This window comes from Pelodiscus sinensis, chromosome 2 (assembly GCF_052426305.1).
Source record: "Pelodiscus sinensis isolate ZL-2025 chromosome 2, ASM5242630v1, whole genome shotgun sequence".
Lineage (NCBI taxonomy): Eukaryota > Metazoa > Chordata > Testudines > Trionychidae > Pelodiscus > Pelodiscus sinensis.
Window position 1 is genome coordinate 89,546,722 of NC_143053.1, and position 25,859 is coordinate 89,572,580.

At 46.9% G+C, this 25,859-nt stretch overlaps 1 protein-coding gene across 5 annotated transcripts in view; it reads left to right on the forward strand.

Moving 5' to 3' along the window:
• The first annotated feature begins 4,975 nt into the window (after positions 1-4,975).
• The window catches only part of CEP192 (centrosomal protein 192), a 164,760-nt gene continuing 143,876 nt past the window's right edge, over positions 4,976-25,859 (forward strand). For 3 of the 5 annotated variants that reach the window (XR_012901559.2, XM_075921011.2, XM_075921013.2), the window contains exons 1-3: positions 5,108-5,236; positions 10,667-10,854; positions 18,576-18,701. Coding sequence is in view for 4 of the 5 variants with exons in the window: in XM_075921011.2 (XP_075777126.2) it covers positions 10,685-10,854; positions 18,576-18,701 (296 nt within the window). In the remaining variant the exon portion in view is untranslated. The other 2 variants (XM_089776315.1, XM_025181879.3) reach the window with 2 other exon arrangements.

Sequence of the window (25,859 nt, forward strand, 5' to 3'; positions counted from 1 at the left end):
CTCATGATAACTGACATGCTAGTATAGAAGAGTTTAAAATTTTAGTATGTAAATTAACCTGAGTACACCCCTACTTGAGTATTTTTTAAATAAAGTGTGCCCATTTGACAATGCAAGACTAAAAATGTGTGCTAGCTTAATGTTTTCTAATACTGGTGTAGCAAAAGTATGATACGCATGCACAGGTGCTTGTGCAGCATTTGGTGAAAGGTTTATGTACAAGTTCTGCATGATGATTTAAGTTAGGCATATTTTATTTGCCAAATTAACAATACAATCATGCTAGCTTTTCTTAGTTTGAGAATTTATTTTAAAAAACCTGTTAGTGAGCATGTAACAGGACAGACCAGTCAAAGTTTTTCTGATACAAGTTCCTTACTGGGCATACTAATACCAAACTATGAATAACTCATGTACACTACAGAAACTTATTTCCCACACTCCTCAGAAGCAATGCGGAGGTCGGTGGGAGTCAAATCTAAGGAAGGAAGAATTGATAGAAGTAACTGGGGAGTGAAGCTGGAGAATTGTTGGCTGTGGACAGTTTTTTGCAGGGGAGAAGGCATGTTAGGGAATTGGGGCACTTTCCTTATGCTGCAGTTGACTCATTTCTGCCCCCCGGTCTGTCCCATTCAGTCAGGCACATCTGCCCTGTCCCCATGTATTCTTGTACCTTCACTCAGCCACCCTTTCTCCCTGTTCCAGTATGTCCCTGAACCATCTCTTCCCATATGTCCCTTGCACTCTTTAACTACCCTTTGTCCATGTGAGCCTGTACATCCCCATTCATACTGCATCTCATAGTGTCCTTGCATTCCTACTCTACCCCCAGCACAGTGTCCCCATCCTATTTTGTTATAACCCAGTGGTGTGTACCCTGCTCTGTCTTCCCTGTATCTGTGCCTTCTTACCTGGCTCCACAGGAAGGGTGCAGTGAGGAAAACAGTCTCCACAGCAGTCCCTCATGGGTGAAAGGTGTAATTGCAGTATCTCCCAGGCAGAATGTTTTTTTTGGGGGGGGGCGGGGGTTGGGGGGGAGGAGGAGGTAGAGACAAAAGTTTGGTGCACTACAGTAGTGCAGAATTTCACCAGAAGTAAAGTTACTAGTGTTGTCAGAACAGATGGAACCTCCCATCAGGGGCTGTCTAGATGGTACTGGGTCCTGCTGTGAGGGCAGGGGACTGGACTCAGTGACCTCTCAAGGTCTCTTCCAGTTCCAGTGTTCTGTAATCATCTACTGGGTGGAAATGTGGCTAGAACTTTTGGGTACATCTACACTGCAAGCTTTTTGGCAAGAGTTCTTGTGCAAAAGATCTTCCACAAGAGCGCATCCACACTGCCATGTGCTTTTGCGCAAGAGCGTCCATGGCAGCGTGGATGCTCTCTTGCACAGGAAAGCTCTGATGGCCATTTTAGCCATAGGGGTTTCTTGAGTAAGAAATTCATGTTGCCTGTCTACACTGCCTTCTTGTGGAAGAACTCTTGCACAAGAGGGCTTATTCCTCATGGGAAGAGGAATAACTCTTTCAGAAGAAGCCCTGTTTTCTGACGCTGTACTGTAAATTTACTTGCGCAAGAACATGCGTGCAGTGTAGATGCTCTGCAAGTTTTTGCGCAAGAACACTTGTTCTTGCACAAAAAGCCTGCAGTGTAGATGCAGCCATAGTGTGTAAAAGCAGAAAGGGTGAGTGTGAGGTAGTTTAGTGGAAACTGTACTCTTCTAAAACTATAACTGCTGAAGATGAACTTTTGTTCATTTGTCCTAAAATACTATTTTGCTTGTTCTTCATACATAACGGCTGCAGAGACTGCAGCTCCTCGTGTGCATTACATTATACTTTTCATTTCCTATAGTGCTACTGAATTTGAGTGGTTTTGTAATATTTAGTCCTAAAAATATAACTCGTAATCTAGTCCAAGAAGTATTTTCTGATGGTACACAGAAAGCTGGCTGCTCATAGGGTGTTGGTTCTTGAGAAATTAAAGTGGAAGGAGGGGGAAATGAAATGTTGACCACAAGTAAACAGGTTTATTTTCTTAAAATAAACAGACAAAAAATGTGGAACTAAGACATAAAAAAATGGTAAATATTTAGGAAAGTAATATTTCAAATGTAATTGATTTATACAAATGTTTTGTGCTCATAAAGAGGTGGCAATGACAGAGCAAGGAAAATTAGAAAAAAGGGCCTAGTAACATGAGACCTGCATTATGAAAAAGGTGAGGAATCTCTCTAATATCATTTGCCTACCTAAGAACTTCTAGATTTGTTTTTCTGGCATAGATTCTCAAATTGCTCTAGACCAGTGGTCCCCAACGGGGTACCCACGGGGGCCGTAGCGCCCTCCGGGGCATTTACGTGTGCCCGCCGAATGATCTGGGGTGGTCCCGCCCCTGGCACGCGGCGCATGTGCAGTGCTGGCCCTGCGCGTGCGGTGCATGGGCGACCCTGCCCCGGGCGTATGGCACGTGCGATGCAGGCCCTGGGCGTCTGGCATATGGGCGACCCCGCCCCTGGCCTCCCGGCACATGTGCAGCCCCACCCCCGGGCGCCCAGCAGCCCTGAAAGGTTGGGGACCACTGCTCCAGACTAACCCCAAGAAAACTTCAGCTTTCCCTTCTAAACTTCAAGACAAGAAAAGGAAGGTGGATGAGATACTCCATTTCCCCCAATCCAGTTTTGAATACACTCATTCTTGTATATTTGTACTATTATTGCCCACTACTGTAAGTAATGCCAGGTTTATGGCTATACAGTCATGTTGCTTCTTAAAGCATGCTGTCGATAGAAGATAAGCCCTACCTATAATATCCCCCCCCCAAAATCTAAATTTTTCATGGCAAAACAGATGCTCTGAGGAACCTACATGAGTTTGAAAACTTGACATGAAAATTTCCTTTAAAATACAATTTTGGGAAGAAAAACCCTTAATGTAAAACTGGGTCTAAAAATGACACCTCACATTTTTTGATAAAGAACATGACTATTGTGCTTCTGGGACTCTCTGCCTAAGTATGTTATCAATTGAATAAGTAGCAGCTTTTCATTGTTAGATATTTTCTTAAGCCTTCTGTTTTACTTAGTCACTAGTCCAAAAGTTCTTTGTGTAGACTCCTATGTCAGGAAGGATACTATCAATTGACTTTGATTCTTACCTGCTTCATTTTAACTACCCAATCTTCAGATACTTACAGATTCTCGCTAGCTCCCTGTCACCCCCCTCCCACTCCCCGCCCCTTCTCTCCTATTTATTTTGGATCTGCACATCCTAAACTCAAAACTCCGGTCATCTGAAGAAGGGGGCTGTGCCCACGAAAGCTCATGATACATCTACATGTTTTGTTAGTCTATAAAGTGCTACCAGACCATTTGTTGTTAAAATCCAGAAATTAAAAAAACCTTGATGTGCCTGCAGTAAGAACTGAAACATTTATTTCAAGTTTTTTTTACTGTCAATTTTAATGTTAACAAAACATTAATCTGACAGGTTGAGAGTCTCATAAGTTTGTGTGTGTGCTATACATACTGTTGAAAGGTGCGTGGCAATTATTTTTTTAGCTTTTATATCAGGTATGCAGTTGTGTGTTAATTCTGGCCCATCTCGTGATAGGTTTGGTATCCTAAAAATGTGCTTTTATGCAATCTGGTCACTGATGCAGCTGGCACAGCTAGCCAGTTCTAGAAATGTCTTTAATTAGGAGGAGAATATTTAACTCCTACCAGCAGCAACTCAGAGGATGCTTTACATCAATGTAGGGAGCCTTTTTTTGGGTCAGTGGCTGCTAACCAACAGCGATAACATTTTGGGGGGCACACAGTGAGAGAAAAAACACAGGCACACACAAATTCCACTTTGAAGTAAGAATAAGAGCCTCCGGAAAAGGGCACTTTTTCCGGAGGATCGGGGCCAGTCTAGACGCTCTTTTCCGGCTTTTTTAAAAGCCGGAAAAAAGCGGCGGACATTTTTATTTAAATGCAGCGGGGGATGTTTAAATCCCCGGCGGATTTCCCTACGACGACTGGTGAAATTTACATGCCCCTTCCGGAAAAGGGGCCAGTGTAGACGTAGCCACAGAATGTTAGTGTGATGTCTGAGTTTGCTTTTTGCAGGGAAAGGGCTGAGGGTGTGTGCTTCCCTTCCCTACCACTCCTGCAAGGGATTTCCACCCCATTGCTAGCACTGTGTGGCTGGGGCTACCAGATACCGTTCCCTGCTGAAGCCACATATACAGGGAAGGAGTGCTGGGGCTTGCCCAGCTGTGGGCCACCCCTTCCTCCCTAAAGACACCCCCATGCAGGGCAAGGATTCTGGTGCTTCCCTCCCACTCTGAGAACAGATTCTCCCCTCTCCCCGGTCCTTCCTCTGTTCCCGCCCTTCTCCTTCCCAGCAAAAGGAGTTTTGCCAGCTTTTGCAGCTGCAGGAGGCTGGAAAGCAGCTCCAGCCTTTTTCACTGCCACCTTAGGGAAACGCCGCAGCGCTCCAGCCCATGGAGCTTCTCCCTCCCCCCCCCCCCAGATGTGCGCGGGCCTCTCCCAGGTGCAGGAGAGGGACTAGAAGTATCCGGCGGCGCTGCAGGGGAGGCTCATGGTGCTTAAAGCAGCGCGCAGGCTAGAGGTCCCCCCCCCCTCCCTTTACATGAAAGACAAAGTCAACCGCAGCCTCGCGCCGCTAGTCGGCGCCCTTGCGAAGGGTCGGACAGTGTCTGTTTTCACTGCAGGCAGCCCCGGCCGCTCTCCGCTGGCTGCCACGGGGCCCTCCGCGGGCATCCGCTCCGCTCTGACGTAAGCCCCGAAGTTTTCCCGCCCTCTCCCCCGGCAGGTGTCACTCACAACAGCCTGGGGCGGGGTTTATGACGTCACGCCTCTCGTTTTCCTCACCCTTCCCCAATCACAAACTTAGCCCCGGCTTTCATTTTTAAACCTGAGCGGCCAAGGGTCAGCTCCCGCTTTTTTTTTTTTTTTTTTTTTATTCAATTTTTCCGGATTCTTTGGCCCCGCCCCTTGAGCCTCCGGACCCGCGCGGGCTCCGCCCCGAAGGTACAGAAAGAGTCGCGGAGGGGAGGGGGGTGGGGTGGAGGAAGAGGCGTCTGTGACCGCGCGCCCCGGGGGCGGGGCTGGGTGCATGCAAGTGGGAGGGGTCTCGCGCGGCTGCCGCGGGCTGCGCTGGGTGTCTCGCGCACAAATCCGGCGGGGCGGTTGCAGCGCCCGCCTCCTTCTCCCGCTGCGCAGGGCTGGGTGAGCGAGCGCGGCGGAGGGGGGAGGGTTTGAACTTGTGGCGGTTGCGGGGCCGGGCTGCTCCCGGCAGGAAAGTGTCGGGTCCCGGCTGCTGCTGCTTTCTCTCGCCGGGAGTGTCTCAGCCCCGGGCGCACGCGGCAAAGGCCGAGCTCTCGGGGAGGCGCGTGGTGAGTACGGTCCATGCCCCACCTCCCCCCACGCAGCTGTCCGAGGGAAGCCGGGCCCCGCACCCTGCTAGCGGGGGGCTCCTGCCTTCGCTTCCAGAGACCTTCCTGGGCCGCCTAGAGGACTCGAGACTGTTGTGGGGCTGGCTGGCTGTTGACTGGGCGAAATGATGCGCGCTGAACCAGAAACGGGTACCCTTACTTCGGAATTAGCATGGCTACATTAGGAGCCGTGCCCAGTATTGGAGGCAGCGGGGGAGGGAGGGAGCAAGAGTTGGCGGGCTTAAAAGCCGGCTCTCCTTCCCAGTTGCCCCAGGGAGGCAGAGGTGCGGCGGGGAAACGGCTGGAGCCAGGGACTCAAGCAGTCCCCACTTGCACCTGGTCCTAGCTGTGGTGTTTCTGCCTTTGAAATGGAGCAGGAGAGCCCTGGGTCTCTTGCTACATTTCAAAGGCAGAGGCATAGCTGGGATAGTGAGCAGCCCACCATGCCCTTCTCAACTAATGGAGTAGTAGATGGAAATTCCATTGACTACTTGATTAGCTGATTAATCAAAATGTAGCATCCCTACTCCGTATCCCACTTTGTCTCCTGAGTGGGGAACCAGCAGAGATCAATGGTATCCTTGTGAAATGTCCCTGTGGTGCCTACTATTGTACAGTCACTAATGTAGTAGGTTAGGATTTAGTGTTGAGTCCTGACAGGTCTCCTGCTCTGTCAGTGATGATAACCAGAAGGCTCTGTGTGCGTGTGCGCTCAATCATGTGTGTCATGTTGACTTAAGTCAACACAGCAGACATTGATAGAGCCCCCAAAGACCACTAATCAGATTACGATCGAAGGCGCTTGTCCAGATGTATTGTTAAGCGAAGTACGGCAATAGTTGTCAGTGCACTCTACTGAACCACGATACCTCGCCAATGGACTCAGTGTGAGGTCCCACTGCCCCCTTGGTTGAACAACAACTGTCACTCCAAGGCACCACTTTATGTACAAATGCAAACAAGTTACACATCAGGAATGATGTATCACGTTACCACCCTCTGGTGCAATTTAGATACCACCCATCATCTCGTGGCTTGATTAGATCATTTCTTTCCATCATGCTGTCATTTTAGACCCTTTCCTAATCCTGGGTTGGTATCTGTGGGAAGTGTGGGTATCAAGGTCTTCCTCAGTGAGCTAACATTACCATCCTTTTGCAGTGAGCTTTCAACTTATGATCAGTACCAATTACTGTACTACACCTGGGGCTATCAGTGTCTTACACTTTCAGCCCTGTTTGTGCCAAGTTCTGTGAGCAGGGGCTTGCCTCTTGCTCGCAGCTTACTTTGCTTTACTTTATATTAGCCAAGTTTTGCCCCATTGTTAGCTAGGTTTCACCTCAAACCAGGCTTTTGTTTGATGCCCTCATCTTCGTACACCCACTGGGCTCCCTGGCTGTAGACAAGACAGAAGGGATGTGTATGTTGTAGAGGAGCTGCATTTCTAGGAGCCCGTTGCTGTGGGTCTTTGCCTCTGATTCAGCAGGTTTAATGAAGTTGATGTGTTGTATAGGATTTTTTTATGATCCTTTGGGTACAGTTTAGCCTGTAGAAGCAGAGGAAGATGAAAGTGCTCTAAGCATCATTATGTAAACGAGCAAATGGTCCCACTGTTGAGGGGTACTTTCCTGGCTTCTATGCTACCCTGGTAAAATGGGCTAGTGAAAGGATCTGAGTCTCTGGTTCCACCTCCTTTACCCAGAGTCCCTGCTGACTTGGCAAGTGCACCTTGCACTCGCCTGTCAGCAGAGTCCTTGTAACTCAAATAAGGCTGGGCCCAGGATTCCTGGGTCTTAACTCCTAATGTTGTGGTCGCCAAGGGCAGGGACTACAGTATCCCACTCATGGGTGTTCTTTTGACAATGAATGTTTCCCTGAGCCACTGATGATTACATACAGTTCAAAGCAAATTCAATGTATTAAACATCAATCAATTTAAAAATGGAAAAAAGTTAATAGAAAACAGATTACAGGCAGTCCCCGGGTTACGTACAAGATAGGGACTGTAGGTTTGTTCTTAAGTTGAATCTGTATGTAAGTCGGAACTGGCGTCCAGATTCAGCCGCTGCTGAAACTGATCAGTTTCAACAGCGGCTGAATCTGGACGCCAGTTCTGACTTACATACAGATTCAACTTAAGAACCCCAGGCATCCCCAAGTCAGCTGCTGCTGAAACTGATCAGTGGCTGATTCCAGGAAGCCCGGGGCAGGGGCTTTCTGTAGTCAGCCACTGGTCAGTTTCAGCAGCGGCTGACTTGGGGACGCCTGGGGCAGAGCAGCTGGGGTGCTGCTGGGTTGGTCCAGTAGCGCCCAGAGCAGCTCTACGGGACCAACCGGCAGCGCCCCAGCTGCTGTACCACAGGCGTCCGGAGCAAAGCCGCGGAGCACGGGGGCAGCGGGACTGCCCAGACGCGCTGTGGCTATCCTTCTGCCCTCGGGCTCCGTGGCTTTGCTCTGCTTTGCTCCCCGTCCCCCTGGTCTGCAGACCAGGGGGACGGGGAGCAAAGCGGCGGAACACGCGGGCGGCGGACAGCTCAGACGCGTCTGTGCTGTCAGCTGCCCGCATGCTCCGCGGCTTTGCTCTGCTTTGCTCCCCGTCCCCGTGGGCTGTCAGCTGCCCGCGTGCTCCGTGGCTTTGCTCTGCTTTGCTCCCCGTCCCCCTGGTCTGCAGACCAGGGGGACGGGGGCAAAGCGGCGGAACACGCGGGCAGCCGACAGCCCAGACATGTCTGGGCTGTCCGCTACCCGCGTGTTCCGCCGCTTTGCTTCCTCTCCCTGGTCTGCTGGAGACCAGGGAGAGGGAGGGCCCTGTTCGTAACTGCGGATCCGTCGTAAGTCGGATCCGCGTAACTCGGGGACTGCCTGTACTTTGCTCTGTGACATGGAGACCTTATAAACAGTGTCTGTGGAATGCAAGGGCAGTTCACATTCTGTTTCTCATAGGTCCCAGGCTTTCTCCTCAGGCCTGGGCTATGTTGCAGGTCAGACACTTGCTGGGGAGAAGGGTCTTGCCACCCAGAGCATCAGCTGCCCCTCCATTCTGGCCTGCAAGGCCTCTTGGCTGTTGGAGTTTCCCTGTGTTGAGCCTCTACCCATGTTCCCCTCTTGCTCAGCCTTGCTGCTCATCACACCAGCTCCAGCTTGCTCCACCCTCAGCTGCACACTCTGCTGCTCTGCCTGTGGCTCCTTGGTACCTTCTCTGGCTCTGTGAATGTAGCTCTCATCGCAGCATGAATTTGCTCTCTGTGATCTCTCTCTGGCTAGCATAGCTCTCCTCCCCAGCTCATCTCCTGCCCCTGCTCTTTCCTTAGCTCTGCCCCACCCTTTCTGATCCAGGAAAACGCAGCTCATATGGAAGATTGGACCTCCTCTTCCAACATGCTGGCTCCTTGATTCGCCTGCTTGCCCTGTCAATGCTCTGTTTGACTGACCTGGGCATGATCCCTGCCCCCTCCTTTTAGGTACTGAGGCTAGCCAGCCAAAAACCCACATTGAGTTTTAGTAAGTGGCTATTGGTCCCCTTACAGGTCTCAGAGGGGTTGCCATATTGGGGTCTGTAATGTAAAAAAAATCCTTTTTTTTAAAAAAAGGGTCCTGTAGCACTTTAGAGATTAACAAAAATATAAATAGTACCATGAGCTTTTGTGGACACAACCCACTTCTTCAGATGACATATGGAACAAGGGCTGGATTTTGAAATTATAAAGCAGAAAGAGGGTTATTTTGCACAGCTTGAACAAAGACCTGAACTGGATATTCAACACCAAAAGGACATCAAAGGTTAAGTATCAGGCACTTACAGCCTGATATTATTACCCTCATTTAACATGGACACTTTAATTTGACAGGTTTTTTCTTTCTTGCTCCTCTCCCTTTTCCCTCTTTTTGCTTTATATTTCAAAATCTAAGCCTCTTGCTCCATATTTGTCATCTGAGAAAGTGGGTTATACCCATGAAAGCTCATGATATTATGTATATATTTTTGTTTGGTCCTATAGTTCCTTAGTGATTATCTTGTTTTCTTAAAGTTTTTTTTAGTCCCTTACATTTACAGCTTGCTAATTGAAGGTCAGGCATCTCAGACATCTTGAGGGCTCTAAGACAAGTCTATATGATCTAGGGATGTTACGGGCCAGTTGATTTCCCTCCCCACCCCTCTTGCTACCTTTATCATATAGAGGCAACAAACGGAGAAGAAGGGGGGGGGGGTATTTCAAAGGGGCAGCGCTGCACAGTTGAGCCCGGAATCAGCTGTGTGGTGCTGCTGTGTGACGCTGGGCAGCACGGCACAGATTGGTGTGGATCTTGCTGAAAAAGGGGTTTTTGTGCAAAAAGAAAACATCCATACTGCTTGTTTTTGCGCAAAAACCCCTAGTGCACAAACAGATGGGCAGAAAACATGCAAATGAGTCCCTCATTAGCATATTTGCCAAGGAAACTTGTAGTGTAGATATAGCGCTAGTGGGAGCTCTTGTACATTTCAAAGGAGGAATGTGCAAGTGCCTATCAACTAGTGGAAATTCCACTCGACTAATAAATTAACTGTTACTTAACATCCTTAATATGATCAGAGGCTGTCAATATAAGTTAGGTAACTTCAGCTATGTAACTAACATAATTGAAGTCAATGTACATAGTTCTACATACTTCACTGCAGTAAGTGGACAGCTGACGTCCTCCCATCCCATTGACTTGACTCTACTCTTCTTGTTCTGGTGGAGTACCAGAGTAGATAGGAGAGTGCTCAGCGGTCTATTTATCACCTCTATACTAGACATAATATATGGACGCCTGCTAGATTAATCGCTGCCCCCTCTGTCCACTGGATAGTGAAGAGATGCCCTAACTTGTTACGGCTGCTGGTGCTGCTGTCGCCTTGGGGCTCTGCTCCAGCAATCTGTAGTCCTGTTGGACCAGAGACATTCAACCTGTACTGTTAGTAGTACAATGACGGTAGAGGCTATTGTAGCTATTTAGGCCATGGATAATTAAGAATTTAGTATACAATTCAGAATCAGGACTGCTTCTCCGATAGTCACATAACTGGGCTTAGAGTCCTTCCATGCTGGTTTGTGAAAATAAAATCTTTGTGTGTCTCCACTGTGAAGCATCTGGCCATATTGCTTCCAGTGGGAGTTTATAGGACCTTCATTACCAGTAAGTGTTTTGAGTTCAGCAAAACAAGCAAGATGGTACTGACTTCTTTCAATTGATTTTTAAACAGTGTGATGTGATATATGGCATGATGGAAGATTTCCGAAATATTGCAGATGAGACGTTTCCAAGCTTTTTGGCTAACTCATTGAACAGTAATACCAGTAGGATTTTGGAAAATGTTACCATTTCATCAAATCTTGGGTTGCCTGTTGCAGCTTCAACTGTTGCCAGGAATAAAACATGCTGTGACAACAGGTAAGACTGTCCTCATGATACCTTTGATAACCTAAAATACACTTTTGTTACAGGAGTGGTATGAGATGTCTGCTCAGAAAGGCTGAAAGAGGTTATTTGAAGACTTCTGTAACATGGCATGAATTCAATAAGTGTTGAAAAATGTCTGTTACAGAACGAACTTTTGATCACTACAAAATGAGGAAAGGTAAATAAGGAATAGCTGTTATGGGAACGACTTCTGATAGTGAATATGCAGGAAATAACACAGCTATAACACTGGATGCTACAAAATATAGCATTTTGACAAATAAAACTTGAAGTTGTGATGCTTCATTACAAATTTTAGCTTGTTTTTTAGACGGGAGATTAAAATGTATACTGTGAAACAGTATCTTTAAGTTGAATAGTAATCTAACTCTGGAGCATACTACTGGCACATCAGTAGTTATTAATCCTAGTAGTTAGAGAATAACGGGTACATAGTACTTTTCTTGAAATCAGAAACCTTTAGATGCATTTGACTTTACAATAGTTTTGAATAGAGACTATCATCGAATAAAAATTAGGAGATAACTTAGTGGAGCACTACTTAAGCTGAAGTGGATTGTGCCCACGAAAGCTCATGATACTATCTACATGTTTTGTGAGCCTTTAAGGTGCTACTAGACTATTCGTTGTTTAAGTTTTTCTAGTTATAGACTAACTCAGCTACGCCTCTGAAACTGTTGACTTTTTGGTCGGGGGGTGTGGGTGTGTGTGTGTGTGTGTGTGTGTGTGTTTTTTTTTAAGTTAAGGTTACTATCACAAAATGCTGACTGAGTAGTTGGAACAGATTTTGGTACCAAAGATACAACCAGCATGCTAGTGAGTAAAGCATGTGATTCCTCCTTAAAGTTTGAGCCAAGTGACACACAATACCTATTGCCTCCTGTATGGATGTAAAATGTTAAATTGAGTTTGGGACCATTACCATTTCCAAGCGAGCATGAAAGAGTCTTCAGAATTTAGATTGTGTAGTCTCCTATAATTCTATTATCCTGTATTCTTTGTGTTGTCCTAGAATAGAAGCAAGGCAAAATAGGACCCATGGGCAACATCTGGCCTGCCAACATCTTGCAGCCCAGCAGGAGTCTCGGACAGCTTCCGTGCCCTCATAAGCTGCTTAAAGTGGCTGGCTGCTGGGGGCTATGTGCTCTCTGTGCACCACCAGTGGTGGTGGTGGAGGTGGTCTTGTGGACTGCCCTTGCCCCAGAAAAATTGTGCAGCTCCTGTTGGTCAGAAATCAGCTAATGGCAGCTGCATGGGTCATGCTTGTGGCACAGGCAGCATGTGAAGTACTGCCCTGTCCCCTTCCCCTCCAGGAGTGCGCAGTGCAGAGAGCATGTAGCTCCTGCAGCAGTCTGCTTTGAGCAACATTCAGGGGCATGAAAGGCAAGGAGTCTGCTCGAGGCTTCTACTGGGCTGCTGCTTGGGAGTCCCCTAGATAAGCACCTCCCATTCAGAGTCTGCACTTGGTATCTCAGTCTCTTCTTCATAATTCTCTGCATCTTTGCTCCTGCACGCATAATCCTCTTGTACCTGCACCTCCTCTTGTACCCTGGCCCAGGCTACTATCCCTTCCCGGTGCCTTCATACCTTCTCCAGGTCTGAATTTTCTCCTGGACCATGCACCCCAATCTTCAGCTCCTGGTCATAACCCCCTCGCCTCAAACTCACTCCTAGATTCCAAACTCTTTCCTGCACTCTAATCCCCTACTCTGAGCTCCCTTCTTCCCCCAACCTCCATCCAAGACTCTGCACTTCCTCCATGGAAGAGTGTGGCCTTTGCTTAGCAAATCCTTGGAGTATCTCCTCCATCAAAAAATATTGTCCACCTTAGGCTAGAATATTGTTCTTTAGCCCAGTCCTGTTTGGCTCTTGGCACCATTTGTCTTTTTTGTTTTTTCTGTGGATTTATATGACTTTTTTGTTTTTTCTGTGGATTTATATGAGAGAGCGCTCAAAATGTCATATTACATTTCTTGCAATTACAGGCAGTCCCCAGGTTACGTACAAGATAGGGACTGTAGGTTTGTTCTTAAGTTGAATCTGTATGTAAGTCGGAACTGGCGTCCAGATTCAGCCGCTGCTGAAACTGATCAGTTTCAACAGCGGCTGAATCTGGATGCCAGTTCTGACTTACATACAGATTCAACTTAAGAACCGCAGGCATCCCCAAGTCAGCTGCTGCTGAAACTCATCAGCGGCTGATTCCAGGAAGCCCGGGGCAGGGGCTTCCTGTAGTCAGCCACTGGTCAGTTTCAGCAGCGGCTGACTTGGGGACGCCTGGGGCAGAGCAGCTTGGGTGCTGCTGGGTTGGTCCAGTAGCGCCGCCGCTCCTCGGCGCTACTGGACCAACCCAGCAGCACCCAAGCTGCTCTGCCCCAGGTGTCCTGATTCAGCCGCTGCTGAAACTGACCAGCAGTGGCTGAATCAGGACGCCTGGGGCAGAGCAGCTGGGGTGCTGCCCGGTTGGTCCAGTAGCGCCCAGAGCAGCGCTACGGGACCAACTGGCAGCGCCCCAGCTGCTGTACCACAGGTGTCTGGAGCAAAGCCGCGGGGCAGTGGGACAGCCCAGACGTGCTGTGGCTGTCCTGTTGCCCTCGGGCTCCGTGGCTTTGCTCTGCTTTGCTCCCCGTTCCCCTGGTCTGCAGACCAGGGGGACGGGGAGCAAAGCGGCGGAACACGCGGGCAGCTGACAGCCCAGACATGTCTGGGCTGTCAGCTGACCGCGCGCTCCGTGGCTTGGCTCTGCTTTGCTCTGCTTTGCCCCCGTCCCCCCGGTCTGCAGACCAGGGGGAGGGGGAGGGGGCAAAGCAGAGCCAAGCCGCTGACCGTGCGCTCCGCGGCTTGGCTCTGCTTTGCTCTGCTTTGCGCGCCCCCCCCCCCGTCCCGTCCCCCTGGTCTGCAGCTGCAGACCAGGGGGACGGGGGGGCAAAGCAGAGCCAAGCCGCGGAGCACGTGGGCAGCGGACAGCCCTGTCCACTGCCCGCGTGTTCCGCCGCTTTGCTTCCTCTCCCTGGTCTGCTGGAGACCAGGGAAAGGAAGGGCCCCGTTCGTAACTGCGGATCCGACATAAGTCGGATCCGCGTAACTCGGGGACTGCCTGTATATGTGATAACTTACAGGCATTGACTCTTTTTGTCAGCTGTTCTTGGCTATGCACTTGGTCATAATGATAGAAAAGGATGAGTAGGGTAGCTATGTTAACCTCTATCCACAAAAACTATGAGGGGTCCTGTGCATGGATCTGATGCAGTGGGTTTTTGCTGAGGAAAGCTTATGTCCAAATGAATCTTGACCTTTAAGGTGCAACAGTACTCCTTGTTGTGTCTTTTTCATAAAGATAGAATATAAGAATTTTCAGTCACTAGACAAACAGTTATCTGTAACTAAATGAGTCCCTATTATCAGTGAGATTTCTAGGTTTACTTTAGAAAGTTGTTTGAAAATGTATATCCTACTCTTCTTTTCTTCTGTCAACTGCCAGAATTGTGCAGAGTTGTTAACCAAAGAACTGTTCACTATGAACATGACCATCACTAACATTGTAGTAATTTCTTTGAGGTTTTTATTTTTGTATTTATAATTAAAAGTAAAGGCTACATAGCAGAAATTATAGATGGACTTGTATTAATTACAATAACTTGTTTTTTGGCAAGAAAAAAAACAACTCAGGAAATTAAAGTAGCCATGTAGCCTTATGAACACCAGGCTAAACTGGGGATTAAAATGTCATGTATATGAATTGTGTACAGAATCAGGAAATGAGGATGGGCATCTCCCTGCTGCCCCCAACATGTAAATATGTAACTGCTGAAATTTTCCGCCTTTACAAAAATAAACACATTTTAACATCCCTACTGGAGATGGGCTGGGAATCCTCTCTGCACATCTCTACAAAAGTCTGATTGAGGTACTGTAATCCTTCTCACAAGGACGGTAGGATACTTTACCACTCCAAGCCAGCGGTAAGTGATAATTGTGCTGGCATAATTGCAGCACAAAGCAGAGCAGTGTAAGACCCAGGTCTCTGGCCTCATTCATGCAGCATCTGCTCTTTCTCATGCTTTCTGATTTGGAGAATATTGATACTGCACATGATGATGGGGGTGAAATGGGAGAAGTTCTGTAATTTAATAGTATTTAATACACTTGTTTGCTTATTCCCCGCCCCCCCAAATTTTGATCCAAAGAGTGCTGCCCTGTTGGAGAGGCTTGAAGGGATCATCCTGGCGAAGAGCCATACTGTGGTGGGGTATGTGTGTGACCCCATGTAGACTGTGTACATCTATGCCCCTCCACCTCAACCTGTTGTCATCCTTTGCAAATGTAAAACATGAATGAGGGCTGAGGGCTTTGATATATGTTTTCAAAGCAGATGCAAAAGACTGCTCCTAATGTGCTGCTTAGCATGCATGCTTGCAAACAGAGTTCAGCTGCCCAGTGTTCTGCCATATATTCTACCTTTTTGATAGGTGCTAAATTTAAAATGCAAAATTTGGTCTTTACTTAACAAATGTACTATAAACTGCTTCATTCAGTGTACAAGAGTTGCATTGTAAAAAAAGTTATTTTCTGTAAAGTCTACCTTTGGGTTTCCCCCCCAATGCAACTGGAGGCCTGCCTGTAGTATCTTCCCCTGTTTTTCCAGAAGTTAGGTTTTCACCGATTAGAAGGGGGGGAAAAAATACATGTGACAATATGTTGAAGAAGCTTATGCAATCTGCCCACACTGATAGGACACAACTCAGTGTATGGATGTGTATGCTATTAGAGGTTATCCAAAGTGCACAGGAGACAGGAAAGCATGCAGGGAGCATGAAAGTAGCATACAGGATGAGGATGTTGAGGCTCATGGGGGAGCAAACAGACCTCATGAAACATGTAGGGGAGGCACAGGAAAAGCGGTTAGAGCATAGAGTCACACCACAGCCATTGATAAACCACCTGCTTTCCTCACTAAATTCCTCTACCAGATGTTCTAGAATGCAGGAAGGGAGAAGAAAAGGCCCAAGAAGCCCTTCATTTGGCTCTGAGGAATGCTTATGGAGCATAACGCTGTCATTCCCAAATCTTTGGTTCCCATACAGGGAAGATGTAATAAGCTGCATGTTCTTGTGCTCACTCCCTCCCTTCCCCCCCCCAAATGTTATCAGATCCTGGTTATGCCTGTGTCGTCTTTCCTCTTCAGTGGTGACTTCATTTTGTAGCCCAATAAAAATGCATGATTTCAGAACAGTAGAATCTTCAATCACTGTTCCAAGTCTGGTGTGGTGGTACACATACAACTTGGGGTAGCTCGGTACTGAGCGATACACACGTCACATCATTGTCGAGTCATTCGTGAAACTGGCTTTCAAAGCCTTTCTGTGCAGTACATTTTACTGTACTCTCCTTAATGCCATGGTGTCTGGCTGCTCATAAATGGTGGCCAGGTGATGTACTTTAACCTCCATCTGTGCCAGAAACATCCCCTTTACTTTCATAGATACTTTGCAGCGCACAGCAACAGGAATATTGCTTTTGCTGAGGTCTAACATAGTGAGTAAACTGTGCCGGTGATCCTTTAAATGGCCAAAGACACATTCTACTACCATTCTGCGCTTGTTCAGCCTGTAATTTAACTGCTCTTTACTGCTGACTGTGGTGCTTGTTTACAACTTCATGTGTAGGGGTAGGCTGGGTCTCTAAGGATAATTGGTATTTCAAGATAGCTAGTGGTGGTTTTCTGGTCTGGGAAGAAAGTTCTGTCTTGTTTTTTTTTTTTTTTTTTTTAAAGAGACCAGAGTTCCAGAAGATTCACACACCATGCACCTTTTCTGACCATCCAACATTGATGTTGGTGAAATGGCTCTTGTGATTCACCAGGATTTGCAACGACAGTGAGAAATGTCCCTTGTGGTTTATGTCCCCTTTAGCAAGGTGGTCTGATGCCAAGATAGGAATTTGCGTTTCATCTATTGCCCCACTTCTTTTAGGGCAAGGATTTTCACCTCTCTGTTGTGGCTTACCCTTACAAACCACTAGCTGGCTGCAAGACGCATTGTTTACCTGTGCATCCACAGGTATGGGAAATTGCAGCTCCCGTTGGCCATAGATTGCTGTTTCTAGGCAGTGGGAGCTGTGGCAGTGGTGCATACCAGGACAGCACTTCACATTTGTACCTGGCTAGGCTCTGGACAAACCTGAGACAACTTTTTTGGCCTATTGGGAGCCTAATCCAGAATTCAAGTGGGCAACGGGAACTGTGCATTGACTACCAATAGTGCATTACTGTGTGAGTCCATGATAGTGGGGGTGCACTACATAGACCAGGGGTGGGCAATAATTTTTCATACCCTTAATGAATTTTGGTACGTGGTTGTGGGCTGGCTCTGTCCTCTCCACCTCTGGAATGGATAATGTCTGGAGCAGAAGGGCTGGGGAGGGAGGGCCAAGGCTGGGGACTAGCCTCCCTTGCTCTCCCCGAGTTGTTTGGGCTTAGAGGCTTTGAACTAAAAACATAGTGAAGAGCTTGTGACTCCCAGCCCCGCTGCTACTGCATTGCTTGGCAGCCACGTGGGGTTGCTGCAGCTATTTTAAGGGTTTGTGGCTCCAGCTCTTGCCAAGGTAGCACTGCAGCTGTGAGCTATTAAATAGGATCCTGCTGCCTGAGGCACTGCCTGGAAACTTGGTTGTATGGGCATCAGGACATAAATAGAAAGTGGCCAGGTAGAAGTCTTAGGTTGGCTAGGTCTGAGCCCCAGGCCATGTCTTACTCAGCCGTGCTGCAGACTGACCGTGCTTAGTGAGGGTGTGCACCTTTTGACTTGATAAAAATGGATGCTAAATGTCAACCTCAATAAATTTGACCTAATTGTATAGTGTAGACATACCCTAACACTTCGAAATGGATCTCTGACCGTGAGAATCAGTCTTTCCTGATGACATCATCTTGTGTGTCCCTGTCTTGTGTAACTCCTTGCCAGTTTGTTGGCTTTGACTGATGCTGTAGCCCAGGGGTGGAGAAACCTTTTTTGAGTTGGGGAGGCCTCTGACTCTGAGAAAAATCAGTTGTGGGGACTGCACATAAATGAGAAGCAAAGCTTGATATGTATTGTGTGCGTACAGATGCAATTTATAATAACACGTGACCTCTTAAAATTACCACAATGAATATGCAAATGTTTGTGTTGGTCTGCCAATAATTTTTGAATGAGTTTGCTGGTCCTCGGTTTTAAAAAAAAAAGGTTAGGAACCACTGCTCTGAGTGTTTTGATCCTTGGCTCGGTTTTGGGAAAATAAACCGTTCTAGTTGGAAAGATCCAGAAAGGGGAATACCCCCAATTTAGAATTGCCTTCCTTTACCCACACTGTTTCCTCAAGGTGCCTCACCTTTGCCATTATTTTGTTTCTTGTGTGTTTCTCCCCCTCCTCACAACCTTTTTAGATTTAATTCTGACATTCAGGAAGGTTAGTATCAAACAGCCTGAAGCTCATACAGTATTTATAAAGGGGACGGGGGGAAGAAGTACTACACAGCTCCCTCACTGACTACCTAATATATACTTTCAAAACATCTATATTAATTGAAACAGTTTTGAGTTATCCAGGATCATTCAATTACAATAGATGGTATATGCATGCTTGTGAGCTTTATTTTTGTCAGCTCTTAAGAATTGAAAAGATTTGAACATATAGAATTTTTTTTCCAACAGGTTTTCTGATGTTCAGGCTTCTTACCTAGAAGAAAGGAGATTTTCACTTCCATCAGCATCTTCTCATAGTGATCAGTCTACTTTGGAGCCAAGGGGGAAGTTAGCTCTCGGCTTCCAGGGAGACTTGTAAGTGATACTGGTGTTCTAACCCTTCATAAAAAGATGGGGGAAATTACTTACCACAAAATCTGAGGTATAATTGTATATATAAATTACTTTACTCTGAATTGTTTTTTCTTTATGATATAATTATTTGGGCTGCAGTTAAATGCTTTATTTTGTCCCTAGCTACTTGTTAATAAAATTTTAGTTTTTTGATACACTAAAGTCTGTTGCTTAAATCCAAGATCTGAATATACTTGATTTAAAAGCAATGTCTGAAGGAATAGTGAAGTTACTAGAGGTTAGTTCTAGGTCATTGGTTCTCTAAACTTTTTTCATTTGCTGTATTAACTTTATAAGAATAACAAGAAAATCTCCCAGTTTGATTTCGTGTCCATTTTAAAACAATATTTGCTCTGGAGACGTTTCCTTGCTTATAGCTTGTACACATATTTCAATTAATTCTGCAGTTTTGCTACAAGATTCTATAAGCCCTTTTAGGTACAGCTCCAGTGTCATGTATATGAGGTAAAAGTAGTTTGTGAATTCGTAATCACAATTAAAAGCCCAAATAGCTTTTATAGGCTTTCAGACTATGAAGTGACATCTGAAAAAAATAGTTTGTTAGTATCTTGTTTAACAGTTAATATTCTGCAGAATATGGGGAAGTGGGAAATCATGATGTGAATGTTGAACTGGTTAACTGGTAAACCTCACCCTTAATTGGTGAGGCATACTGGTTACAGATAACTGGTGGGGGCTGGAGCAGCTCCCCAGCTGCCATGGTGCAGGGGGTTGCCCCATCCCCACAGGGCCTGCTGTGGACAGGGGTGTGCCCTGATTTAGGTAGGGGGTGGGGAAGGACCACTCCAACCTGGATGGGCTGGAGTGGCTCACCCACTCACCCTGTTTAATTGGTTAACAGGGCCAGAGAGAGTGCTGGCTGTTGCCTTCCATCTGGGTGTAAGTGACAAATACAATGTCCCAGTAGAATCTGGGGAAGGACAGCTTCAGTCCTACCTGCCTTCCCTAAAGGGCAATTGGGGGTGGGAGTCTCGGGGTTGGGGCAGTCCTGAGCTGTGGGGCGAGCCCCTAGCCAGCTCCTTTTACCTGACTGGTCATTCTATCTTTTTTTCTGTATTGTTTTCTGAGAAGCATTCCCACTCCAGATAGGAATCCATATTAGTTTGTTTCAGCAAAAACAATAAGGAGTCTGACACTTGAAAGACTTAGAGATTTTTTTAGGCTAGTTGGCATATAGAGTGGATGAGACTATCTGAATGGGAAATTACCTATTGTAACGTGAGAACCATTCCATGTGCCCTATTTAAACCTTGTTTCAGGGTGTAAAATTTGCATATGAATTCTAGCTCAGCAGTTTCTCCGTGCAGCGTGTTGTTGAAGTTTTTTTTAGCCTGACAGTGGCACCTTGCATGTCCAGAAACAGTGTGTCCAGGGAAGTTTAAGTGCTCTCCCACTGGTTTTTGTATTCTTAATGTCTGATTTGTGTCCATTTATTCTCTTGTGTAGAGACAGTCTGGTTTGTCCGCTGTACATGGCAGAGGGGCATTGTTGGCATATGATGGCATATATTACATTTATAGGTGTGCAAATGAATGAGGCTTTAATGGTGTTGCTGATGTGGTTATGTCTTGTGGTGGTGTCACTGAGATAGGTATGTGGACAGAATTGGCAACAGGGTTTGTTGAAGGAATAGGTTCTTACATTAGTTTTTCTGTTGCAGGATGTGGAGTTGGTGAGAGTATGTTTCCAACTGGGGAGCTCTCTGTAAGCAAGGACTGGCCTGCCTCTAAGGTCTATGAGAGTGAGAGATCATCATCCATGATAGCTTATAGATCCTTGATAATGTTTAGAAGAGGTTTTAGTTGGGGGTGGGTGGGTGGGTGGGCAGGCTGTAGGTACTGGTTAATGGCATTCTGTTGCTGTGACTTCTGGGTATCTGCCTGACTTGATCAATCTGTTTCTTGACTTTTCCGGGTAGCTATTGTAGTTTTTAAGAATGCTTGATAAAGATCCTGTAGGTATTTGTCTCTTTCTGAGACCAACACCTACAGTTTGGCTGTAGTCTAGGGGCGGGGAAACTTTTTTGGGTTGGGGGCCACAAAGTGATGGGAGAACCAAAAAAACCCCTCATTGATATGGTCCCCAACTGAGAAGAAGAAAGACAGGGCAAGGTGCGTGTATGCATTGAGAGAATTAGGGAAGGAGGGGAGGCATCAGTCAGCTTTCACATGCTTAGAATTAATTATCTGGTGGTTATAGTAACTATTTATTGGGATATAGACTATGTCTGAAACTTCTCTACCAGCTTTTTTTAACAGTTACAGATTTCCAAGTGTCTTCAAGCATGACCATTATATGCATTTCACTACAACAGAGCAAACAGGGTATGGGGACACTTACAAATCAGAAAAGAGCAGGGGTGGCAGGAACTTCCGGCCTGGGGGCTGGATACAGCTCTTAGGTTGCCTGGATCTGGCCCCCGAGGCTTTGGGCAAACCCAGCATTGGAGAGCCCACGCTGGCGCTTCAGCTGCCCTTCTGCTTCCCTGGGGTTAGAGCACACAACATGTACTAGGTTGGGACCCCCAGGCTCTGGTGTACAAGGGTATTGGGGAGAGTGTCTTGTTCTTTCTCAGTCAAGGGTCACAATGAGGGTTGGGGTTTTCCGCTTCTCACTTGTGTGCAGCCTCCTGACTGATTTTTCTGTGGGTCAGTGGCCCTGGACCCAACAAATGTTCCCCACTCCTGCATAAGGGGGTGGCTTACTGAAGAGAACAATAAAAAACCCTGGACTTTATTCCTGTCTCTGCCACTGTGCCTGTTGGTAACTTTGGCCAAGTGACTTTACCTCTCTGAGCCTCAATTTTCTCTTCTTCATAAGGACAACTTAAGAAGTTGTTACCCCTCCCCTTTTTTTGTAAGATCTACTGATAAAAGACTATGTTGTAAGGACTAGATATTATTATTATTACTTGTCCACTGGAGCATCTGAACTGTGTGCCTAGATTTTCACCAACTCCTGCCAATAACATTTTTTTTTTTAAATAAACACCAAACCTTGTAATACACCATTATGGTTGCCTGGTGATAGCTCATTTCCCAAGACTCGGATTGTGAAAATCGTGGAATATAAAATAAATGTATATATCTACAGAACTTAAACTGCGCTTTTTTTTAAGCATTGTTTTGGTGTATAACGCATAATTGTTTTCTTTCTTTGCTCTCCTGAACAGGGAGTTCCTACACTTGTGCACTTGACCTCCTCTCTGCAGTCCTATACTTCTGTTAAACTTCAGAATTCCATTAGTCCCCCCTGCAATCCTTTCACCCTTATGGACATAGTGGCATTCAACACTGTACTTGAGTTGAACCTTCACGTAAATAAGTCTGCTCTTACTTCCTATGTAATTGTTGACAATCCCCTTGAAAAAGTTCCTTTGTCCCTTGCTTGTGACACAGCTTACATGCTGCAGCAATGAGACACATTCTTCATTTTGCATGATACTCATGTTCTTTTCTTTGATTACACACAGGTTAAGGGAGATGCACATTCACACCTCCAGAGTGCTACAGCCTCCTCTTCACTTCAGGTTATCATTCAATACACTCACTAGGGATGTTAAAATTCATTCATTTTTGTAAACCTGTAACTGCTGAAATTTTAAATGATTACATGTTAACATGCAGCAGGGCAGGTGGGAGCTGGTGTTTGCGGGGAACTGGTTCCTACCGCCCCACTGCTGCCTCTTTGGTGGGGGCAGGTGGCTCAGTTGGCTCCCTGTGCCCAAAGTCTCCAGCAGCTGATGGAGGGGGGTGGCCAGTGTAACCGTAAGGGTTAACAGACGAGCCCAGGTTGTTGGCTAACTACGTACATGGATACACATTCACAGCTCAATAGCTACTAGGGATGTCACATCTAGATTAGTTGGTTAATTGAATTGTTGATGCAGTTTGCATTGACTATTCGATTAGTTGATAAGGGTGCCTCTGCCTTTGAAGTGTAGCAACAGCCCCAAGGCTCTTGCTACACTTGGAAGGCGAAAGCACCACATGGAGCCCAGGGGCAGTGTGGGAGTCCTCAGCTGACCCTGGGCTGCATATGGTGTTTCAAAGTGGCAGACCCCAGGTTCCCCACAGCACTTCTACTTTGAAATAGTATGTGCAGACTGGGCCAGCTTCCTGGGCTGCACACAGCATTTCAAAGTGACAGTGTTGCGTGGAGACCAGGGTCTAGCCCAGGGCTACATGCAGCGCTGCTGCTTTGAAGCATCCCCTTGTCCCGACCACTTTTGCTTCCTCTTTCTGATAGAGGCAGCAAGAGGGGGAAGCAACTACTTGACACTCTAGTCAACTATCTGATAAGCATTTGCTTATCGGATAGTGGACTAGTCTGTCACATCTCTAATAGCCACGCCTTCCTAATACAGTGAAATCAGATGATTCCCGGAGAATATTGCTAGCTTCAGACATGGTGGGCGACACAGCTAAGGATGCCTGGACATGTTGTATAAATCTGTATTTCCTGGTTTTCCCTCGTGTCCTTTAGTTTGGATATCTTGTTCCTAGTATTTGTCTGTAGTGTGCATGCGTGCGTGTGCTCCTTCTCATTTGCATTCCCTCTGGGACTTAGGACATGTCCAAGTCTCAGGGGTTCAAGCCTTGCAATTCATGTGTGAAGCCTGTGCCTGTAGATGACCCCCCACCCCCATGACTTCTCTTCAGTGTCTTGGGGAATCTCACCAGTGCTAGAAGTGCAGGATCTGCAAAGCTTTTAATCCTTACATGAGGAAGGAGCAGCACTTTTGTCTTAAGCATTTGTAATGGAGTTGTCCCTTTGGCCCCAGCAGGGATAGGACCAGTTACAGAAAGCATTGATCCACACCACTCCTCTAGTGTTCTCTGAAATGGCACTGATTCTCACCAGCACTTAAGTCCTCAGTGTACCAGTACCATTCCTGCTCCCTCACTAAACAGAAAGATGGTGAAGAGATTTCCATTGGCACAGACTACCACTGTACTGTCATCAGTCCAGGATGTTGCAAGTGAAAGGTCCCCCTATATCCACGCTATAGGGCACTGCACTGCCACAGACCTTCTGAGCTATTCATGCTGGATTCTCCAAAAGTAGAGGTGGAGGAAATTGTTACATCTTCCACCCCGGATACCTTTTAGCCCACAGTGAGTCTAATTGAAATGACAGTGCAGAAATATCCCACCATCAGGGACAGCCCATCACTTCCCCTCTGCTAGATGTCATCCAGAGGCAAGCAGGCAATGTTGGCACTGCCTGCACCTGCATTGGGCTTGCAACACTGGTTGGAGTCCCAGCACTAATTACGCGAGCTCTACTGGTCAGATTTCAAGCACTGGTCTGACTCGCAATACAGATCCCATAGTTGAGCTGCTACCACATGATGGTGCCTTTAGGCAGCAGACCCTGCATCTGAATCACAAGGGCCAACCACACAGCACTGTCTGTGATGAGGGCATCACTCTGTTGCAGTATTAACTCATGGTGCAGTCTGAGTGACTGCTGTTCCCTGACCTAATATTGCTCCATTGACAGCACCAGTTGGAACAACTGCACAATGACATGCTTAACATCGCAGCACCACTCAATGTCCCAGAGCAGAACTCCGCTTCAGTATCCACTCCAGTGCAGGACAGCTCACTGGGAAATGGTTATCCAATGCTACTCAGACCCACCTTGGCCATCCTGCTCATCAGCTTTGTCACATTCTGTCGCAGCCTCCAGAACTCTGGATACATCTGAACCTGTGTTGCCCAGATCCATGTGAGAAGCTATTGCACAACAGTGGCCTCCACCATGGTAACTTTGGACTCCTTGGGCCTTCCACCAAGCCCAGAAACCTTGCCTAAAAGACCCCTCTTGTAACTATCAGAAATCTGGGCCCCGGGAGGTGGTGATCAGCCACCCCCTTTTGCGTCCAGCTCCATCTGCCCTATTACCAGTAGTTATTCCAGAGGCTCCGCTGAGTCCTGCTTCAAGTCAACAAGAATGGGGGACACAAGACACAGCCCCACCACTGTGCTTGTCTTCCTCTCCCTCTTCTGGTGGGGTGGTGATTGGTCACATCAGTGTTGCTCTCTCTCTGTCCCCATGGACTATAGAGCACTGCAGAAACTGTTCTGTAGGATGGTCCTGAGTCTCTACCTCTAAGTGCAGGAGGTAGTGGAGCAGGACGACATATTGGCGCCAGAGGATCTATCAAGCATGTCTTTACTTTGTGTAGTTTTAATTATAGTGAGCACTAATACCATTTGGAAGACGTCCCCCCCCCCCCCATTTCCCCCTTGGCCAAGAGGGTGGAGCACAAATATTTTTTCCATCAATATCTCTGAATACTTGTTCATCCACCCTCCACAGTGTTCCTCAGTGGTGGAGATGGTAAACGTGAGAGGCACAGACCCCAGTGCCAACATAAAGGGCTGTTAAACTCCTTGATCTATTCAGACACAAAGGGTATTTCAGTGGGGGCTTACTGCTCAGGATAGAAAATGAATAAGCCATCTTGAGAAGGTGTGACTGACACTCCTGAGCCTCCCTTCTCAAGTTCAAAGAGCTCCTCCCATTGAAATCTTGCTAGGCGTTTACTGCCTTGGTACAAGATAGCAAGGTGGTTGTCGGGGCCTCCCTACAGGCATGCCTAGATGCAGCAGACTCTGCGGCTTGAGCCTTTTCTTTCAGGATAGCTGTCTGTTGCAACACCTGGCTCCAACCCTCTTGCTTACCTCTGGAGGTCTAGCAAACTATCCAGAGCTTTCTGTTAGATAGCATTGGCCTCTTGGCAAAGCACAACAACTCTAATCTGCACATTTTAAAGGACTCCAGAAACACCATGAAATCCCTGAGTATGCATACCCTGGCTATCCAGTAGAACATTGTTCTCAAGTTGCAGGCCATGGAGCAGAAGTTCTATTCCTTCAGGCCCAAACCTGACTACTCCCTTAGGTGCCCAAGATATGCCCAGTGAAACCCCCTTCAGGGCCTAAACAACCCTCTTGAAAATGTGCCTGAAGACAGATTATTGGTCAGCGCTATGGATTTCCCCTTCCCCTCCTGAACTGTTAATCCCACTTTCAACATGTATGGTCCCATATCACCTTGGACTGTTGGGTCCTCTGAATGGCAGAGGTG